We start from the raw sequence: 17,473 nt of genomic DNA, 5'->3' as shown, positions 1-17,473 counted from the left end.
CCTGGAAGTGGGGATTGGGCCACCAAGTTCATTTCAGTGAATCAGAGGCTGGGTCTTTTCCTACTTGCTAGCTCAGATAGGAGCCCTCATCCCAAATGCTCCTGCCCCACAGACCGCCAAGGTGAAGGCCCTCCTGCCCTCCATGGTGAAGGGCCTGAAGAACATGGATGGGATGCTGGTGGTGGAAGCGGTCCACAACCTCAAGGCTGTCTTCAAGGGGCGGGACCAGAAGCTGATGGACAGTGCGGTCTATGTGGAGATGCTGCAGATCCTGCTGCCGCACTTCAGCGACGTGAGGACCTCACAGAGCGAAGGAGCAGGAGGGATCGAGAAGGGGGTCTTTTACTACCTTGGGGGCTGCATTTCCACCTATGCCCCCATCAGGACCTGGGCAGTGTTGGGTCAGCCTACCGGGAGAGGAACTTTGTCCCAGCTGGTCCACATCTTTTTGTAAAGGTTCCTTATTCTAACTGGTTCTGACAGAGGAAGCTCTTCTTTCACAATCGAGTCTCCCCAGAAAGGGTCATCTATTGTGACTGGTTCATCTAGAGGGGGTACTTTCTTTTTAAAGACAGGATCTTGCTCTGGCACCCAGGCTGGAGTGCAGTGGCAAGATCTCAGCTCGACCTTCCTGGCTCAAGCAGTTCTCCCACCTCAGCCTCCTGATAGCTGGGACTATGGGCATGCACCACTATGCCCAGCTAATTTTGCATTTTTTGTAGAGATGGGGTCTCCCTATGTTGCCCAGGCTGGTCTTGAACTCCTGGACTCACGTGATCCACCCCCCACCTCAGCTCCCAAAGTGCTGGGATTACAGGCATGAGCCACAGCACCTGGCCAGTTTTTTTTTTTTTTTTTTTCTTTAAACTGCTCCTAGCAGAGGAGGAGAGGGAGGCATTTTCCTACTTAGCACTCAGGTGCCTTTTAGGTTAGTGGGGGTCTGGCTGGGAAGAGTCGGGAGAGTTCCAGACCTAGGCTTGAGTGAGAGGAACAATGGCTCTGAATCAGCCGCAGTGAGTGGCGTCCCAGAGGAGGGACCCCCTCTGAGCCTTTGGTCTTCCCCAGGCACGAGAGGACGTGCGCTCCTCCTGCATCAACCTGTATGGGAAGGTGGTCCAGAAGCTTCGGGCACCACGCACTGAGGCCATGGAGGAGCAGCTCGTCAGCACCTTGGTGCCCCTACTGCTGACCATGCAGGAGGGCAACTCCAAGGTAAGCCAGGTGAGTGTGCGTGGGCCCTGCACCCTCTACCCCTCCCTCGGGTCCTGTGGGCGCACCTCTTTTTACGTTAACCAAGCCAGAGTCGCAAACAATCCTGGGGGCAGTTATGTATGTCCAGCCATGTCTGTTTTCTAAAGGTGCCCACATCAGGATTCTTCCTCAACGTGGCCAGCTTCTGGTCATAGCTGATGTATAAAAAAAGAAAAAGGTCCTAAATCATGGGCAAAATAAAAATAAAATAATAGTAATTAAAAAAATTAAAAATGGTCAGCTTCACTTGTACAATTTCAAATAGAAACTGAGTTTTCAAAATCCCTTTTTCTGGACCATAGTCTGGCTGTCCACAGTTCTGATATTTTCTTCCTATTGGTTCCCAGAAATGTGTGAAGACCCTGTTACGCTGTTCTTACTTCATGGCTTGGGAGTTGCCAAAAAGAGCTTATAGCCGGAAGCCCTGGGACAACCAACAGCAGACGGTGGCCAAAATTTGCAAGTGCCTTGTGAGTGCTCCCAGAGAGTAGAGTGGTTCCTTACAAGCGTGTTGGAGGTGGCGAATTCTGTGTCTCTCTCTTCCTTCTTTTCCCACCAGCATCCTATTTCCATGACCAACTACAAGTTGTTGGTTCTGGAACGTTCCTCTCCACCTCTGGCTTCTCTCCTGACTTCTAGTGTGTTCTCTGTTCAGTGGCTTCCTGCATACCTCCCACGATGATCACGGGCACTTCAAGCTCAGCTTGTCTCTTTTGAGCCTGTGCCTTTTCCTTTCAATTCCTCCTTTTCCCTCTAGAGCCCCCAAGCAGAAACCTAGAATCATCTTGGGCTCCTTCATCTCCCTCACCCTCCACATTTGGTCAATCTTAAATATCCCGAGTATCTTGGAATCTGCTTTTCCCTCCCCACCCTGCCGCCATCGTTGCCCTTAATTCAGGGCACCGACACCCCTCAGTTAGGCTATTGGCCCAGCCACCCAAGGGGTCTCCCAGCCTTTAACTCCATCCCCTCCAATCCATTTCCCACCCAGGCCACCAGAATGGTCTTGTTAAAACACAGCCTGCTTGTATTAGATCCCTGCCTCAAGGGCCACACTGGCTCCTTTTCTACAACATCAATTCCCAGAGTGTATTACCTGCAACACTAATCTCACAAAATATGCCCGAGAGGGAGGAAAAGAAGTTTGAAGACAAGTAAGTTTGGGAAATACTGCACTGACATTCTCCTCTTGGAGATTTGCAATGACATCAGGATACTAAAGGCTCTGAGATGTTTTGTGCTGAGGAAATGTGTTCATGGTTGTTCATATAATAGTTTCCCAAACTTATTTAACCACAGAGCTTCCTTTCTCGGTGATACCTGTGAACATCATGAGGTAGGAGCAAGCCGCGTGCATGTGCGTGCACACACACACACACACACACAAGCACAACTCTGCAGGATACAGCCTAGTCCTCCACATGTCATTTGGGAAGATTTGCCCGCGGTCTCAATCTACCTTCCCTGTTGTTGTGGGCAGCAGTGAGCATATGAGGGAGTGCCCCTGGGACCAATACCCATGGAAGGGAGCGGAAGAAACAGGAATAACAAAGGGAGAAGTCAAGTTACAATGTAGCTTCAGCACAGGCCTCAGCCAACACTGCCACGAGATTCCCAAATTTGGCCTGGGGGTCAGGTCTGTACACTCCTGTGTTCATCTGTCACTGGATGCCAGTCACCCTGGGAAGGGCTTGACCTTGGGCCAGGCAGTTCTCAGCCCAGACAATGCCCAGAGTTGGGGGAATTAATCCCTCCCGTGTGAAGGGACATCTGAGTGGGGAGTCCATCACTCCCCACACCAATCTAACATAAATATACAAAGCCACAAATTGTTACTGGACTGAGAAAAGCTCTTTGGCCACCACCATTATCAGTAATGCTCAAAGCCTCTGCAATTGAGGGTCTCATGATATTACCATCACATTCCAGTGGGAAATAGAGGTCTGGAGGAAGTGCTTGGCCAGGGTCACTAATTCAAATGCTTACAGTGGCCAGTGACCAGGCAGATAATCATGAGTGGTGTGGAAGTGGTGGTCCCTGAGCACCCTGGAGAGCCCAGACCCCATTGAAGGTAGGGGTGAAGAGCTCAAGCTCACCGTGCAGGCCCTTCTCTTGCCAGGTCCTCTGGTATCATGAGAAAAGCTAGAAACCTATTTTTTTTTTTTTTTTTTTGAGACAGAGTCTCACTCTGTCACTCAGGCTGGAGTGCAGTGAGTGGTGCGATCTCGGCTCACTGCAACCTCCACCTTAGGGGGTTCAAGAGATTCTCCTGCATCGGCCTCCCAAGTAGCTGGAATTATAGGCATGCACCTCCACACCCAGCTATTTTTTTTTTTGTATTTATAGTAGAGATGGGGTTTCACCATGTTGGCCAGACTGGTGGTCTCGAACTCCTGACCTCAGGTGATCTGCCTGCCTCTGCCTCCCAAAGTACTGGGATTACAGGCGTGAACCACTGTGCCTGGTCAGAAACCCTACATTTTTATAGGACATGAATTAGCATTCAATGTGGCTCTTTTTTTTTTTTTTTTTTTTTTTGAGATGGATTTTCGCTCTTGTTCCCCAGGCTGGAGTGCAATGGTGTGATCTCCGCTCATCGCAACCCTCGCCTCCCAGGTTCAAGTGATTCTCCTGCCTCAACCTCCTGAGTAGCTGGGATTACAGGCATATGCCACCACACCTGGCTAATTTTGTATTTTTAGTAGAGACGGAGTTTCTCCATGTTGGTCAGACTGGTCTTGAACTCCTGACCTCAGGTGATCTGCCGCCTCAGCCTCCCAAAATGCTGGGATTACAGGTGTGAGCCACTGCACCTGGCTGAATGTAGCACGTTTTAAACACTGTGCTTGTCATTGCTCTGCAGGCTACTGAGGCCCGTGGCTGCCAGCTTGTGACCTCTACATTAGACCCCTCTGGGTCCTCAGTTTCTTCTTTGCTCTTCAGGCCATCAAGAGCTTTGCTCATTTAAAGGTCAACCTCCAGGCTTAGCTTTAAGGGGCTGGTAACCTATTCATTCATTTGTTCATTCATTCATCTGACACTTTTTGGGCACCTGCTGCAAGCCAGGCCCTGTCCAGGGTGCTGAGACTCTTAGCTGAGTGAAATGGCCCCTTCTCTTGGGGGAGCCCGAGCTACAGTGGGGGGACATCAGTATAAATAATTACAACACAGTGTCATAGGTGTCATGACAAAGGATGAGCAAGATCTGCTAGAAACATCAAGGGTGGTGGGATGGAGCTCTGCCTAAGGGCTGTGGAAGGCTTCAGGAAGGAGGTGGCATCTGAGCTGAGGCTTAAAGGATGAGAGGGAATTTATGAGGTGAAGAAGAGTGGGAAGGGCACTCCAAATAGGAGCAATTTCTTGTAGAAGGTGCAGATCTGGGGATAGCTGGTCATGTCCTCAGAGTGCAGCACGGTGGGCATGACAGGTGGAGTCAGTGGAAGGAGCTGAGACTTGGAAGGAAGGTCAGACCCAGAAAATGATCATGAAGCTTTGCATGCCAGGCCTAGGAGCTTAGGCCTTGATACACATAGGTCGTCAACAGGAGAGTGATCAGATCAGATTTCTCATCTTCTCCCTCAACAGCTCCTTAGCTGGACAAGCTCCTTAGCTGGACAACTGTCTCCCACTTTCTACCTGTCAAAGCCATCGTGACTACCTCTGTCAGACTATTTTACCCAAAACGTGGCTTTCTCACTGTCCTATTAAGAATAAATCAATGTTGCCTTCTTCTTTCCTAATGTACGAGTAAGCCCTATTTCTGTCTGGCTTTTAAGACCCCCTGACTCTCCAGTTTATCCCCATTGCTCTATACCTTGAATCCTTCACCCTGGTCAAACTGTCTCCTTACCTATGTCCCTCACATGCCATGTCCATTCCCATCACTGGCTGGATCTGCATTTTAGAACTTTCCTTCTGACTGCAGCAGGGGGGTAAATTGGAAGAGGAGACACCCAAGGCAGGAACATCATCGAAGTGATTGTTGTAATCAGCTAAGAGGAGATAAGCCCTGGCCTGTGGGGGACTCATGCAGAGGGAGCAGATATATTTGGGAGGCAGGGGGTGAGGGTCACCATTCCTAGCTTCAAGAAGGGTGGATGGGCAATTGGTTCCTCTGAGAGGCCAGCACTTTTGGGGTTTCTCTTTGTCCTAGGTGAACACCCACCGAGACAGCGCCTTCATATTCCTCAGCCAGAGCCTGGAGTATGCCAAGAACTCACGGGCCTCCCTCCGGAAGTGCTCAGTCATGTTCATAGGTAACCTGCCCTGGCATAAGTCATCCTGCTGCCAGGGCTCTGCCTGCTCTCCGGTTTGTTTTCTCCCAGGCTGCTAGCCCTTTCAGCACCTGGGTGGATGCCTCCCTTTGGGTGCAAGGCTTGGCCACCAGACAGCCATGGTGCAAGTTAGAATGGTTTTCCCCACTCTAAGATCATGGCTTAGGAAGTGAGCTACAGGCTGGATTCAGTCTGAAGTCTTTGTGCAGGTCACAACCTTGGCAACTGTATATGGCAGAACTGCTGCTTTTCTCTGGAGTACAGCATGGGTACAAGCCTAGCAGGAGCCTGGGCAAATCCCCCATTGACAGCAGCAGGAGGGGCCAAGCAGCATGGTGAAAAGAGTCAAGTAGAATCTCAGTTCCATGGTTCCCTTCCTGTGTCATCCTAACTGGATTATTTACTCCCACTGAGCCTCAGTTTCCTCATCTGTAAGATAGGGATCACCTCCTGTTTCACAGACTGAATGAGAATATTTTTTAAAAGGGGAGGGATGGCACATACAGGTGCTCAATGTTAGCAGTCTTCATTCTTCCATTTCGCATAATCCCAAACTCTTTCTTTTTGGAAAAAACAAACAAACAAACAAAAAACACCAAAAACAAACAGCACATTCCCCTTGACCAGAGCCCCCGACAGGACCCTTCTGATGGCAAGTGGGTGTGTCTCCTCCCAGTTACTCACCCCTCCCTCCAAATAACCACATGCCCTTCACCAAGGGCCAGGAGACCTTGTTGCAAAGAGGCTTGGAAATGATGCCATTTGTGAAGTGATATTTTTTAGTACCTTTCCCAAGTTAATTTGCTGTTTTCTTCCATCCGATCATTCATCCACCCATCTGCTGGTTTATTTAGCAAACGTTGATTCCCTACTCTGTGAGAGGTGTGATGCTTAGGCTAGAACAACAAAGAGCCCTTCAGGAGGTGATGCTGATGAAGGCGTGGTGATAGGGGGTGGCTGTTAACATGATCAATGCTGGTGCAGAAGAAAAATGCTCAGGACTGGAGGAATCCCTTAGAATGTGGGGGCTGCTCAGAGACATCTACTTCCTACGTGCTGATTTCTTTAAATCTTGCTCTAAATTAATCACTTCTAAAATGGAGTGTCTAACACCCTGGGAATCATCTGTATGTCAGGGCCTGTGCTGGGGAAACATAGTGAGTAGAGCCTGGATCTGCCCATAGATAGCTCCCAGAGCAGTGCAATGATTATTAACCTTTTTTGGGTTATGGCTTTTTTGTGAGACTCTGAAGAAAATTATGAATACTTTCCTGAACAAAATGCATATATGTATACAATTTTGCATCCTCAGATGGATCCTCAGATCCTTGCCCTCCCACTCTCACCCCTCAGTGGATCTAAGATTAAGTAACTTCTGGTCTGGTGGGAGATAAAATTCATAAATCACAAGTAAAATACAATGTGGTATAAACAGATAGAGAAAAGCTCACAGATACTCAAGAAACCTAGAGAAGGATCTAACTTATCCGGAGCAAGGTGAGGAAGGACTTCCTGGAGGAACCACTTGTTAAATTGAATATTCAAGGACAAATAGGAATTGCCAGGGAAAGAAGTGAGGCGCCAGGCAGGGTGGCTTACTCCTGTGATCCCAATCCTTTGGGGAGTCAAGGTGAGAGGATCATTTAAGGGCAGGAATTTGAGAGTAGCCTAAGCAATATAGCAAGACCCCATCTCTACAAAAAACAGATACTTAAAAAAGTTAGCTGGACATAGTGGCACATGCTTATAGTCCTAGCTACTCAGGAGGCTGAGGAAGGAGGACTGCTTGAGCCCAGGAGTTTGAGGCTGCAGTGTGCTATGATCATGCCACTGCACTCCAGTCTGGGCAACACTGTCTAAAAACAAACAAACAAACAAACAAAAAAACAATAGTGAGGGAAGGAGCTTCTGAGAGGTACAGCCCATTTAAAGACCTGCAAATACTGCAGGAGCCAGGCTCACAGGCTGGCAGCAAGGGAGGGATGAGCAATGCATCAGAGGAGTCATCAGAAACATATCCTTGACCCAGCATAGCTGAGTCTCAGCCCTCTAGGGCCCTGCTATAGCCTTGCCTGACAGGTATGCAAGGTGCTCAGTGTCTTACATTACTGCTCAAACTCCCCATAGAAGTGGACAGCAGAGACAGCACTTCCTTGTGTCACAGATGAGGAAACTGAGCCCCAGCCTGGGTACTGGGCTAGCCTCAGGCTGCACTGTCAGAGTCAGCTGCAGCCCAGATACTGCCCCTATCCTGGTGCCATCCTGCCCACTGGACCAGTCATCCTTCCCAGGACCCTTCTTGGGGAATCTGTCCCAGGGTCCAAATGAAGTTTTGTGTTCTCATGTGTGGGGCTGGAGGATAATGGGAAAAGCATCTCTGAGGAACTCTGGTCTAAGGGTGGGTTGGGGTGGGGTCGACGTCAGAAGACAAATGCCCTCACTTCTTGGATTACGCTCAAGGGTCCCTGGTCCCCTGCATGGAAAGCATAATGACAGAAGATCGTCTGAATGAAGTGAAAGCTGGTAAGTCATGCCCCGCATTGGTGAAATTTCAGGGGACAGTGAGACAGTGAGTAGAATCACAGTGGGTAATAGGGAAAGGGAAGGGATGTGTCCCAAGACAAGGGTCTTCAACTCAGTTCAGTTGAAGTTTTTTGTTTGTTTGTACTAGTTTTTTGTTTGTTTGTTTGTTTGTTTTGAGACGGAGTCTCACTCTATCGCCCAGGCTGGAGTGCAGTGGCACAATCTCGGCTCACTGCAACCTCTCGCTCCTGGTTCAAGCGATTCTCCTGCTTCAGCCTCGCAAGTAGCTGAGACTACAGGCAGATGCCACTGCGCCTGCTAATTTTTGTATCTTCAGTAGAGACAGGGTTTCACCATGTTGGCCAGGCTGGTCTTGAACTCCTGACCTCAAGTGATCCGCCCGCTTCTGCCTCCCAAAGTGCTGGGATTACAGGCATGAGCCACTGCACCTGGCCAATTTTACTAGTTTTTAATCCAGGTTTAGTATAGCATTAAGTACCACTGGGTTACCAAGAGACAGAACACACAGCCCCACCCAAGGGGAGCTCACAATCTCATTAAGGAAATGAGGCTCCAAAGTGAGACCGAAAGCCATTTGGTGCAGGATGACTCTTAAGTGGGGACTGACTCACTTTGTAACCAAGGAATATGATGAAAGCATTAAGGTAGGCTGGGACAGTCCAGGAAGGCTTCCTGGAGGAGGCAGGTTTTGATTCAGGCTCTGAAAAATGTGAATAATTTGAATTGCCAGGAGGAAAGTGAGATGAGGGGATGCCAAGCAGAGGGTGCCTAAGCCAAGGCATGGAGATGGGAAGGATTAGGTATGAGACCCACATAGGGCCCTGGGTCTTAATAGGAGGCTTCTCCCTTCCCCATGATGCAGCTCTGGATAACTTGAGACATGACCCAGAAGCATCAGTGTGCATCTACGCAGCCCAGGTCCAGGACCACATCCTGGCCAGCTGCTGGCAGAACTCCTGGCTGCCGCACGGGAACTCATGGGTGTGTTACTCAGCCACCACGCACCGCTGGAGCCCCAGCTGTGAGAACCTGCCCACTTCCCACCAGCGGCGCTCCTGGATCATGCAGGCACTGGGCTCCTGGAAGATGTCCTTGAAGAAGTGACGTCCCTGAGCCCCAAACCCTCCTCAGGGTGGTTGAGTTCCAGCCATGCTCCCTATAAATATCATGTGGCTTACCTCTCCATCTTGATTGTTTCCTCCTGGGACATCCCCCAGGCTCTGGAGCAGCCATCACTTTGAGAGGAGTTTGCCTTGGTTTGTTGGCTCAGTCAATAACTATTGACTGACGTAGTCTGTTTTGCCCATATTGTATAAGTGAGGAAGTGAGGCCCAGAGGGATGAAGTGGCTTCCCCAGGGCCACACAGTAAGTCTGCTGGATGTCTCAGTTTCCCCTGCCCCATATTATAAGAACAAAAGGAGATGATGATTTGGGTGGCCATCGGGGAAAGGGAAAAAAGGGAAAGAAGAGACAGCCCCACCCCCACGACAACATACATATCCCAAAACTCTGAATTCTGAGTCCCGCCCTTGGGTCTTTGCCCAGTAATTGGCCACCACAGATTCTAGCAGCATTTACTGAGCATCTAATCTGGGCCAGCCCTCCTCTGGGTGCCATGACACACACATGAACAAGACCCAGCCCCAGACCAGGCCCTAGCAGTTCATAGTCTGATACAGTGGTTCTCAGCCAGGGGTGATTTTGATCCCCAGGTAATATTTAACAATGTCTGGAGATGTTGCTGGCTGTTACACTTGTGGGGCTGGGAGGTATTCTATTATCATCTAATGGGTAGTGGCCAGGGATGCTGCTAAACATCCTACTCTGCTCAGGACAGTCCTTCAACAAGGAGTTCCCCATCCCAATTGTCAAAAGTGCCACGGTTGAGAAACTTTGGTCTAATGGAAGTGTCAGAAACATACACAGACACCAACAGCACAGCAGGTCAGCATGCGGGCTTCAGCGTCCAGAGGAGGTACATAGACCAGCAGGCGGTGAGGTGTCAGATAAGGCTTCTGAGGGAAGAAACTCCCCTGCAGGGGGTTTGGAAAGAACATGTATGGAAGGGAGCAGGACACATGGGACCAAGGAACAACTGCAGTCCTTTAGTGCACACAGCCCAGAGAGAGAGGGGAGAGGAGTTCCAGGCTAGAGCCATGGAAGCCTTGGAGGCTGTGTTAAGGAGGGAGACTTCATCCAGATAGGAGTGGTAAGGCATTGTGGGATGCTAAGCAGGGGAGGGATGTAGACAGATACCTGCTTTAGAAGGCACCTCCTCCTGGGGATACAGGAACCCTCAGGCACCGCTGGTAAGATGGTAAATTGGCGCCGCTCTTCTGGAATCTGTAGAAATCTGTCATTATTCGGTCACTTCAGTCTTATTAAGTTCATGCATACCCACGACTGAGCAGTTCCACTCATGGATACATAGCTCGGGGGAATATTCCACAGGTCCATAAAGAGAGATGCATGAGGAAGTTGATCAGTGTTCTTTGTGGTGGTGGGGAGAGGAGGCAGCCTGGGTATCCACCCCTTGGGAGAGGATGTGTGCTGTGGAGCCCTGCACAGCAGTTCGGGGCTGCTAGATGGGACCTAAAACCCAGTGCTGAGGGGAAAAAGTGTATCAAGAATGTATACACAAAAGTTGGCCAGGCGTGGTGGCTTACTCCTGTAATGCCAGCACTTTGGGAGCCTGAAGCAGGTGGATCACCTGAGTCAGGAGTTCGAGACCAGCCTGACAAACATGGTTAAACCCTGTCTCTGTTAGAAATACAAAATTAGCCAGGCATGGTGGCGCATACCTGTAATCCCAGCTACTCAGGAGGCTGAGGCAGGAGAATCGCTTGAACCTGGGAGGCGGAGGTTGCAGTGAGCCAAGATCGCGCCATTGCACTCCTGCCTAGGCAATAAGAGTGAAACTCCATCTCAAAAAAAAAAAAAAAAAAAAAGAATGTACACACAAAAGAATTCACATTTTGGAAGAACACTTAGAAACTGAGAAGACACAGTAAACACACTAGAGGCCAGGTGTGGTGACTCATGCCTGTAATCCCAACACTTTAAGAGGCCAAGGTGGGAGGATCACTTGAGGCCAGGAGTTCAAGACCAGCCTGGGCAACATAGTGAGACCTCCATCTCTATAAAACAAAACAAAAAAATGCTAATAAAACATGCTAGAATGATTGATTAGGGTAAGGAGGAGGGCTTTGGGGCATAAAAGGGAGTAAATAAAAAAGGAAGCAGAAGAAGCTCACTATGTCGTGGAGTGAAAGGGCTGGATGGCAGGGTGGACAAGAGCACCATCAGGGAGACTTAGCCAGAAACTGCTGACAGAACAGTGACCAGACCTTGCAGCACAAAATGGAGAGGATGACCAGGGCTGCAGGAGACTGAGGAAGGGGATTTTCAGAGCCTAGTGGTTGACAGAATGGAGGAGGGAGGAGGGAGAGGGAGGCGCTGAGTTTGGCACCCAGATTTCTGGGTGGATGACTAAGCCAATGGAGCCCACACTGAGTGGTGAACCCAGGACCAGGAGCAGGCTGTGAGGCAGGGGATGAGTTCAATATGGGCATGGTAAGCTTGAGGGACTGTGCAGCAAGCTAGTGGAGATATCCACAGGGCAGTTGGCTGCTGCTGTGGTCTGAATGCTGTGTCCCCCCAAATTCATATGAAATCCGAACCCCCAAGGTCATTATATTAGGAGGTGGGGGCCTTTGAGAGGTGATTAGGGATTAGTGAATGGGATTAGTGCCCTTATAAAAAAGAGCCTTCGGAGAGCTCCCTCACTACTCACACCATGGGAGGACACTGAGAAGATGGCATCTGTGAACCAGAAAGCAGGCCCTCACCAGACACCGAATCTGCCAGGCCTTGATCTCGGACTTCCCAGCCTCCACAACTGTGAGAAATAAATGTTTGCTGTTTACACACCACAGAGTTGAAGGTATTCCGTTATAGCAGCCTGAATAGACTATGGCGGCCACAAAGGGACATGGGTGGAGCTCAGCCGAGGGACCTGAGAAGGAAGCAGATTTGGGATTCATCTGTGTGTAGGGGCTGGGGTACGATTTCCCTGGGAGAGTATGTAGAGTGGGCAGAGACATCAGCCTGTGGAGCACCTAACTTAAGCTCCTGTTGGGGGTGAGGAACCCATGATGTTGACCACACAATCATCTTCTAATAAATGGTAGCCCAGGCCATTGGTATTCTGGGCCTGAGAGAGAGAGTAGGAAATGGGGAGATTCATTTGCACAATCCTTTCCATCACTGAGAATGTTCACAAACATTGCCTCCTTGGAGTCTTACAGTAGCCCTGTGGATTATGGGGAAGGCAGACTGGATTATGGGGAAGGCAGACTGGATTATGGGGAAGGCAGACTGGCTTTATTGCCCACATTCCACAGATGAAGACACAGCTTAATGAGGGATGGACCTTGCCCAAGGTCATGCAAGGGAACTAATGGAAGTGTAGGTCCCGAAGATCTCCAGACTCCTATACCTGAACCCTTTCCACCCAGAACCACTTCTGCTTTCATGGGCTAGGACCCAGGTCTAGGGTGGCCTTGACAGATGACAGCTGCTATATTTTGGGTCTGGGTGGCCCCTAAGCACAGCAAAGGCTGATTGACTCAGTTATTGGCCAAGACCACTAAGTAGTTTTGAGTTGGAAGGTTCAGAGTGTGCTGGGCAAGTCACTTTGCTTCTCTTAGCTTCCCCTATTGTTACGTATAAAATGGGTTCATACCTCACAGTGTTCTTACAGGAATCAAATGAAAAAAAAAAAAGAAAGCAAAAAGACTCTGTAGGCTCTGGACTCAGTAAAGGAAAAGATGATGAAGAGGAGAATAAGGGAGGGAACCAGGATTAGGGAGCAGGGCTGGAGGAGGAAATATGGAAAAGGAGGTTTGGATTTGGAGGGAAGGGAGCGCTAGGACCAGGTGTTCTGCTGGGTGTGGGAGAATCAGAAGGGAAAAGATAAAGTCCTGGCACTGGAAGGCTCATGGTCCCCATGCGCCATCCTTAGCCATGCTGTCTCCATCCCCATATCAAAGAATGACCACCCTGCCAGCTCCACTGCTGGGCTTCAGATCTCTCTCTTACCTTGGTCTCTTATCAGCATCCTCCTTGTCAATCTCTTAACCAACCTCCCCCCATCAATGCTTCACCTGGCAGCCCAGGCCTTCCTAAGACAAATGTGCTCACGGCCATTGCTCCTCTTAGGTCTTTTCAGTGGCTCATTATCCTCTGCAGGACCAAGGTCAGTGAGGCAGGTAGGCCTTCTGGCCCCTACCCACTTGCCGGCCACACCTCTTTTTTTTTTTTCTTTTTTGAGGTGGAGTCTTGCTCTGTCGCCCAGGCTGGAGTGCAGTGGCGCAATCTCGGCTCACTGCAACCTCCACCTCCCGGATTCAAGCGATTCTCCCGCCCCAGCCTCCCCAGTAGCTGGGACTACAGGTGCGTGCCACCACGCCTGGCTAATTTTTTCTATTTTTAGTAGAGACGGGGTTTCACTGTGTTAGCCAGGATGGTCTCGAACTCCTGACCTCATGAACTGCCCGCCTCAGCCCCCCAAAGTGTTGGGATTACAGGCGTGAGCCACCGTGCCCGGCCCTGGACACACCTCTTAACACTTGCAGTACCCAGCATGGCGGGCCTGTGCACACCTCCATGCCTCTCTCCACATATGAGCTCCCACTGCCTAAAACGCCGAGTCCTCTATCCATCTGCAGAGACCTTCCTCAGCTCTGATCTCAGCTCTGCATCATCTTGAATCCCACCCCTCTGAGCCTTCACTGAGCAGACCTGTGACCCAATGCCAGTTTAGATTGGTGTGCTTCCTGTCTGCTTTTCATTCCAGACCAGGCTAGGAGCTCCCCAAGGCTGTAGCCCCAGTGCAGGGACCTGCAGCCATTTGCTGGCCGGTAGAGCGGCTGCAGGAAGCCACAGCGGCTGCCTAACCAGGCCTGCAGCACCTGGACCGAAGACCCTTTTCCATCTGAACTGTGGGAGTTAGGGGTGGCTAAGCTCAGAGACAGAGGTCTGATCAGTCTCTCCTTTCCTCGAAACTCTCCAAAAGGTCCCATACCACTGAGGAAATAGCCAAATCCTCATAGTCACAGCCCTTTTGTCCTCCTACCTCATCATCTCCTTGCCCCCTTCCTCACTCTGCTTCAGCCCCACTGGCCTCCTTGCTGTTCCCCAAGCACAGAAGACTCTCCCACATCAGGCTTCCGGACTGTTCCCTGTTCCTTCCATGGGAATGCCTTTCCCAGACCCCTCCTAGTCACTCCCAGGCCTCTGGCAGAATGTCTACCCATCCTGTTTAAAACTTTTCCCCAATAGCTCTTGCTACCCCTGACAAACTCTTACATCTCAACTATTGTCCTTTCCTCCCCACTGCCTTAGCAACTCCTAGAGGGCAGAGATTTCATCTGCTCTGCCCACCACTATATAGCCAGCCACTAGAACAGGCTGGAAGCGCAGAAAGAGCTAAGTAAGTATGTGTTGACTGACGAACAAATGAATGAAGTGAGATGGGGGCTTTGGGGATTCGGGTTTACGCACCACCCCAAAAGCATTCGAAGGCCGGGCGAGGCCAGGCACTGCCGAGGAGGGCGGGCCGGGGGAGGAGCGTATTGGCCACGCCCGGCCACGCCCCCAGGCCGGCGGAACCCAAGGCGCGCGGGCCTGCGCTGCCGGGAGGATTGAGGGAAGGGCACCCGCGCCGCCGGAAGGAGCCACTCGCTTCACGGCGCTGGGACCCGGGCTGGAAGGCAGGGCATCAGCTATGGAACAACCTGGGCAGGATCCCACCTCAGACGACGTCATGGACTCTTTCCTGGAAAAGTTCCAGAGCCACCCTTACCGTGGCGGCTTTCATGAGGACCAGTGGGAGAAGGTGGGCGGTCCTGGGGTCTCCCCACGTGTGTAGGGGCGTCGTCCGGACTCGTGGGGCACCCGGGCTCTGGGGCGCCTCCCTCAATCCCAGATCCCTGGCGCTGCCAGCCGATCGCTGGTTTCTAGTTGAGTATTGAAAATCGGCCTCGAGGTTTTGAGTTGCTTCTTAAGCTGTCAGTACATTTGAGAACCTAGGTTTTGGAGTCAGGCCTGTGACTCCACCACTTAACAGGCTCTGATATGAGTCAGTTACTTAACTTCTCAGAGTCCGTTTCCTCATCTGTAAAACTGCGCGAACTATATCACCAATAGCAAAGATGAAATGAGACAGTTGGTAAAGTGCCAAGAACATAAGGGCGCTCAATTAATGGTAATTCCTGCCGCTCTTGTAGAATGTGAGAACTAAAACAATCATTAGAGACCATTACACCACACTCCCATTTTACAGAAGGGAAGCGGAGGCCTGAATGGATACAGCTAGCTGTGATGATTTGCAAATCATGATGAGTAAAAAAACTTTGGTAATGAGTCATGGAATTGGATCTGCTCAGTAGAAAAGCTTATTCATGTAGTTCATTCTTAACCATTTACAGGAATTTGAAAAGGTCCCCCTATTTATGACGAGAGCGCCATCAGAAATTGATCCCAGGGAGAATCCTGACTTGGCTTGTCTCCAGTCAATTATTTTTGATGAGGAGCGTTCTCCAGAAGGTATCTTAACATGACTAATATTTGTTTTGTGTTTCCATTGAACTGAAATTAAGTGTGGGTTAGAAGGGTTCTGATTGATAACAAGAAGTAGTTAGCCTGAGCTAACTTGTCATTATTCATTCCAACATACTTCTTTGTGTACCTACTAAGTGGTAGGGATTGGGGATACAAGGGTGAATAAGACACAATTCCACCCTCCAAGGTCAGGCTCAGTGAGAAGCCTTTTGTCTTAAAGAATCAAGACAAACTTATGCTATAAGTGTCAACATGTAGGTGTATACTACAGCTGTAGTGGGTCCTGTTGGAACACTTTAAGGAGCAGGAGTGGATTCACAATAGATAGGAAATTTGAGCTGAATCTTTGTAATTTTGTAGGCTTTTACTAGGGTGAGGAGGGGAATTTGCACTCCACAGAATAAACAACATAAGCAAAAGCAGAAGTATAATCAATCCCCCTGCCCCTCACTGATTTCTTCAGTGATTAAAAAAAATTCTTTTCTTCAATAGCTAGGATGAGTGTACTTTTTTCCTTTATACTTCTTTTTTTGGAAAGCACTTAGTAATCTACCTTGTAAGATATTTGGAATTAGCATTACATTTGTGCGACTTTGTCCATGTTGATACCCATTTTTATCATAACATCGAGTTTCCTTTCCCTATTGGTTTCTTCACTTTGGTGTGTCATATAGTACATTATTACATGATTTAGAATCTATTTTTAATGAGCCTTTTAAAAAGTAGGCAATAGTGATTATTTTTCCTCTTCTTTGCAGAACAGGCCAAGACCTATAAAGATGAGGGCAATGATTACTTTAAAGAAAAAGACTACAAGAAAGCTGTAATTTCATACACTGAAGGCTTAAAGAAGAAATGTGCAGATCCTGATTTGAATGCTGTCCTTTATACCAACCGGGCAGCAGCACAGTACTATCTGGGTAATTTAAAAGTGCTTTCTGAAGAATAAACTTATGATACAAGCCATTATGATGGTTAGTGGAGGTTTGAGAACATCAGAGGATGAGGGGCTGTTATCCCAGAAACCCAGACTAAGGATAGTTTACTCTGATTGAACTCTGGTCTTCCAAGTTGACATGATGAAAAGAGAAACAGGATGGATTGTGTAATTCTTACTGTCTGAACCCAAAAATGACTTGGTCACTCAAGTAAGGTGTTTGATGTATGAGGCAGTATGTTCTGAGATTTTTGAGCCCAAGGGTTTCTCCTCTCTCAAAAAATGTGTTTTTCTGGCCTTTTATCCTCTTTTCAAGGATGCTAGCAGGATTAAGGCAGTAGAGATCTTTAGGTGAGATAAGCTATTTTAATCTAAGGGAGAATATCTCAAAGCATTCTGTGGGACCTTTGAGGTAAAAATATTTTTTGGTTGGGTACAGTGGCTCACACCTGTAATCCAAGCACTTTGGGAGGCTGAGACAGGAGGATCGCCTAAGGCCAGGAGTTCAAGACCAACCTGGGCAACATAGTGAGACCCTGTCTCTCCAAAAATTTAGCTGGGCGTGGTGGTGCCTGCCTGTAGTCCTAGCTACTTGGGAGGCTGAGGCAGGAGGATCGCTCAAGGCTACAGGGAGCCATAATCACACCACTGCACTCCAGCCTGGGTGACAAAGTGAGACCCTGTTTCTAAAAAGTTGCTTGGATGAGGAATTTTAACTCATTTATTTATTCATATTTTTTACTTTATTACATTTTTTTGTAGAGACAGGGTTTTGCCATGTTGCCCGGGCTGGTCTCGAAATTGGGCTCAAGTGATCCATCCGCCTCAGCCTCCCAAAGTATT

General features: G+C 49.2%; 2 protein-coding genes across 52 annotated transcripts in view; both read left to right on the top strand.

Moving 5' to 3' along the window:
- MROH7 (maestro heat like repeat family member 7) overlaps window positions 1–9,252 on the top strand; it is a 71,994-nt gene extending 62,742 nt beyond the window's left edge. For 32 of the 50 annotated variants that reach the window (XM_054683271.2, XM_063801769.1, XM_063801855.1 and 29 more), the window contains 6 exons: window positions 113–292; window positions 1,066–1,221; window positions 1,599–1,721; window positions 5,405–5,507; window positions 7,986–8,048; window positions 8,932–9,252. In XM_054683271.2, the coding sequence (XP_054539246.1) occupies window positions 113–292; window positions 1,066–1,221; window positions 1,599–1,721; window positions 5,405–5,507; window positions 7,986–8,048; window positions 8,932–9,173 (867 nt within the window). In that variant the 3' untranslated portion in view covers window positions 9,174–9,252. The remainder of the gene's footprint in view (window positions 1–112; window positions 293–1,065; window positions 1,222–1,598; window positions 1,722–5,404; window positions 5,508–7,985; window positions 8,049–8,931) is intronic. The other 18 variants (XM_063801842.1, XM_054683333.2, XM_054683322.2 and 15 more) reach the window with 3 other exon arrangements.
- Window positions 1,076–17,473, top strand: part of TTC4 (tetratricopeptide repeat domain 4) — a 39,662-nt gene continuing 23,264 nt past the window's right edge. The window contains 5 exon segments of one of the 2 annotated variants that reach the window (NM_001280342.1): window positions 1,076–1,221; window positions 1,599–1,721; window positions 5,405–5,507; window positions 15,561–15,678; window positions 16,452–16,613. In NM_001280342.1, coding sequence (NP_001267271.1) covers window positions 15,585–15,678; window positions 16,452–16,613 — 256 coding nt within the window. In that variant the 5' untranslated portion in view covers window positions 1,076–1,221; window positions 1,599–1,721; window positions 5,405–5,507; window positions 15,561–15,584. 2 annotated transcript variants of the gene reach the window in all.

Source organism: Pan troglodytes, chromosome 1 (assembly GCF_028858775.2).
Source record: "Pan troglodytes isolate AG18354 chromosome 1, NHGRI_mPanTro3-v2.0_pri, whole genome shotgun sequence".
NCBI lineage: Eukaryota > Metazoa > Chordata > Mammalia > Primates > Hominidae > Pan > Pan troglodytes.
The sequence above is the reverse complement of the archived record's forward strand: the minus strand, read 5'-3'. Positions and strand labels throughout refer to the sequence as shown.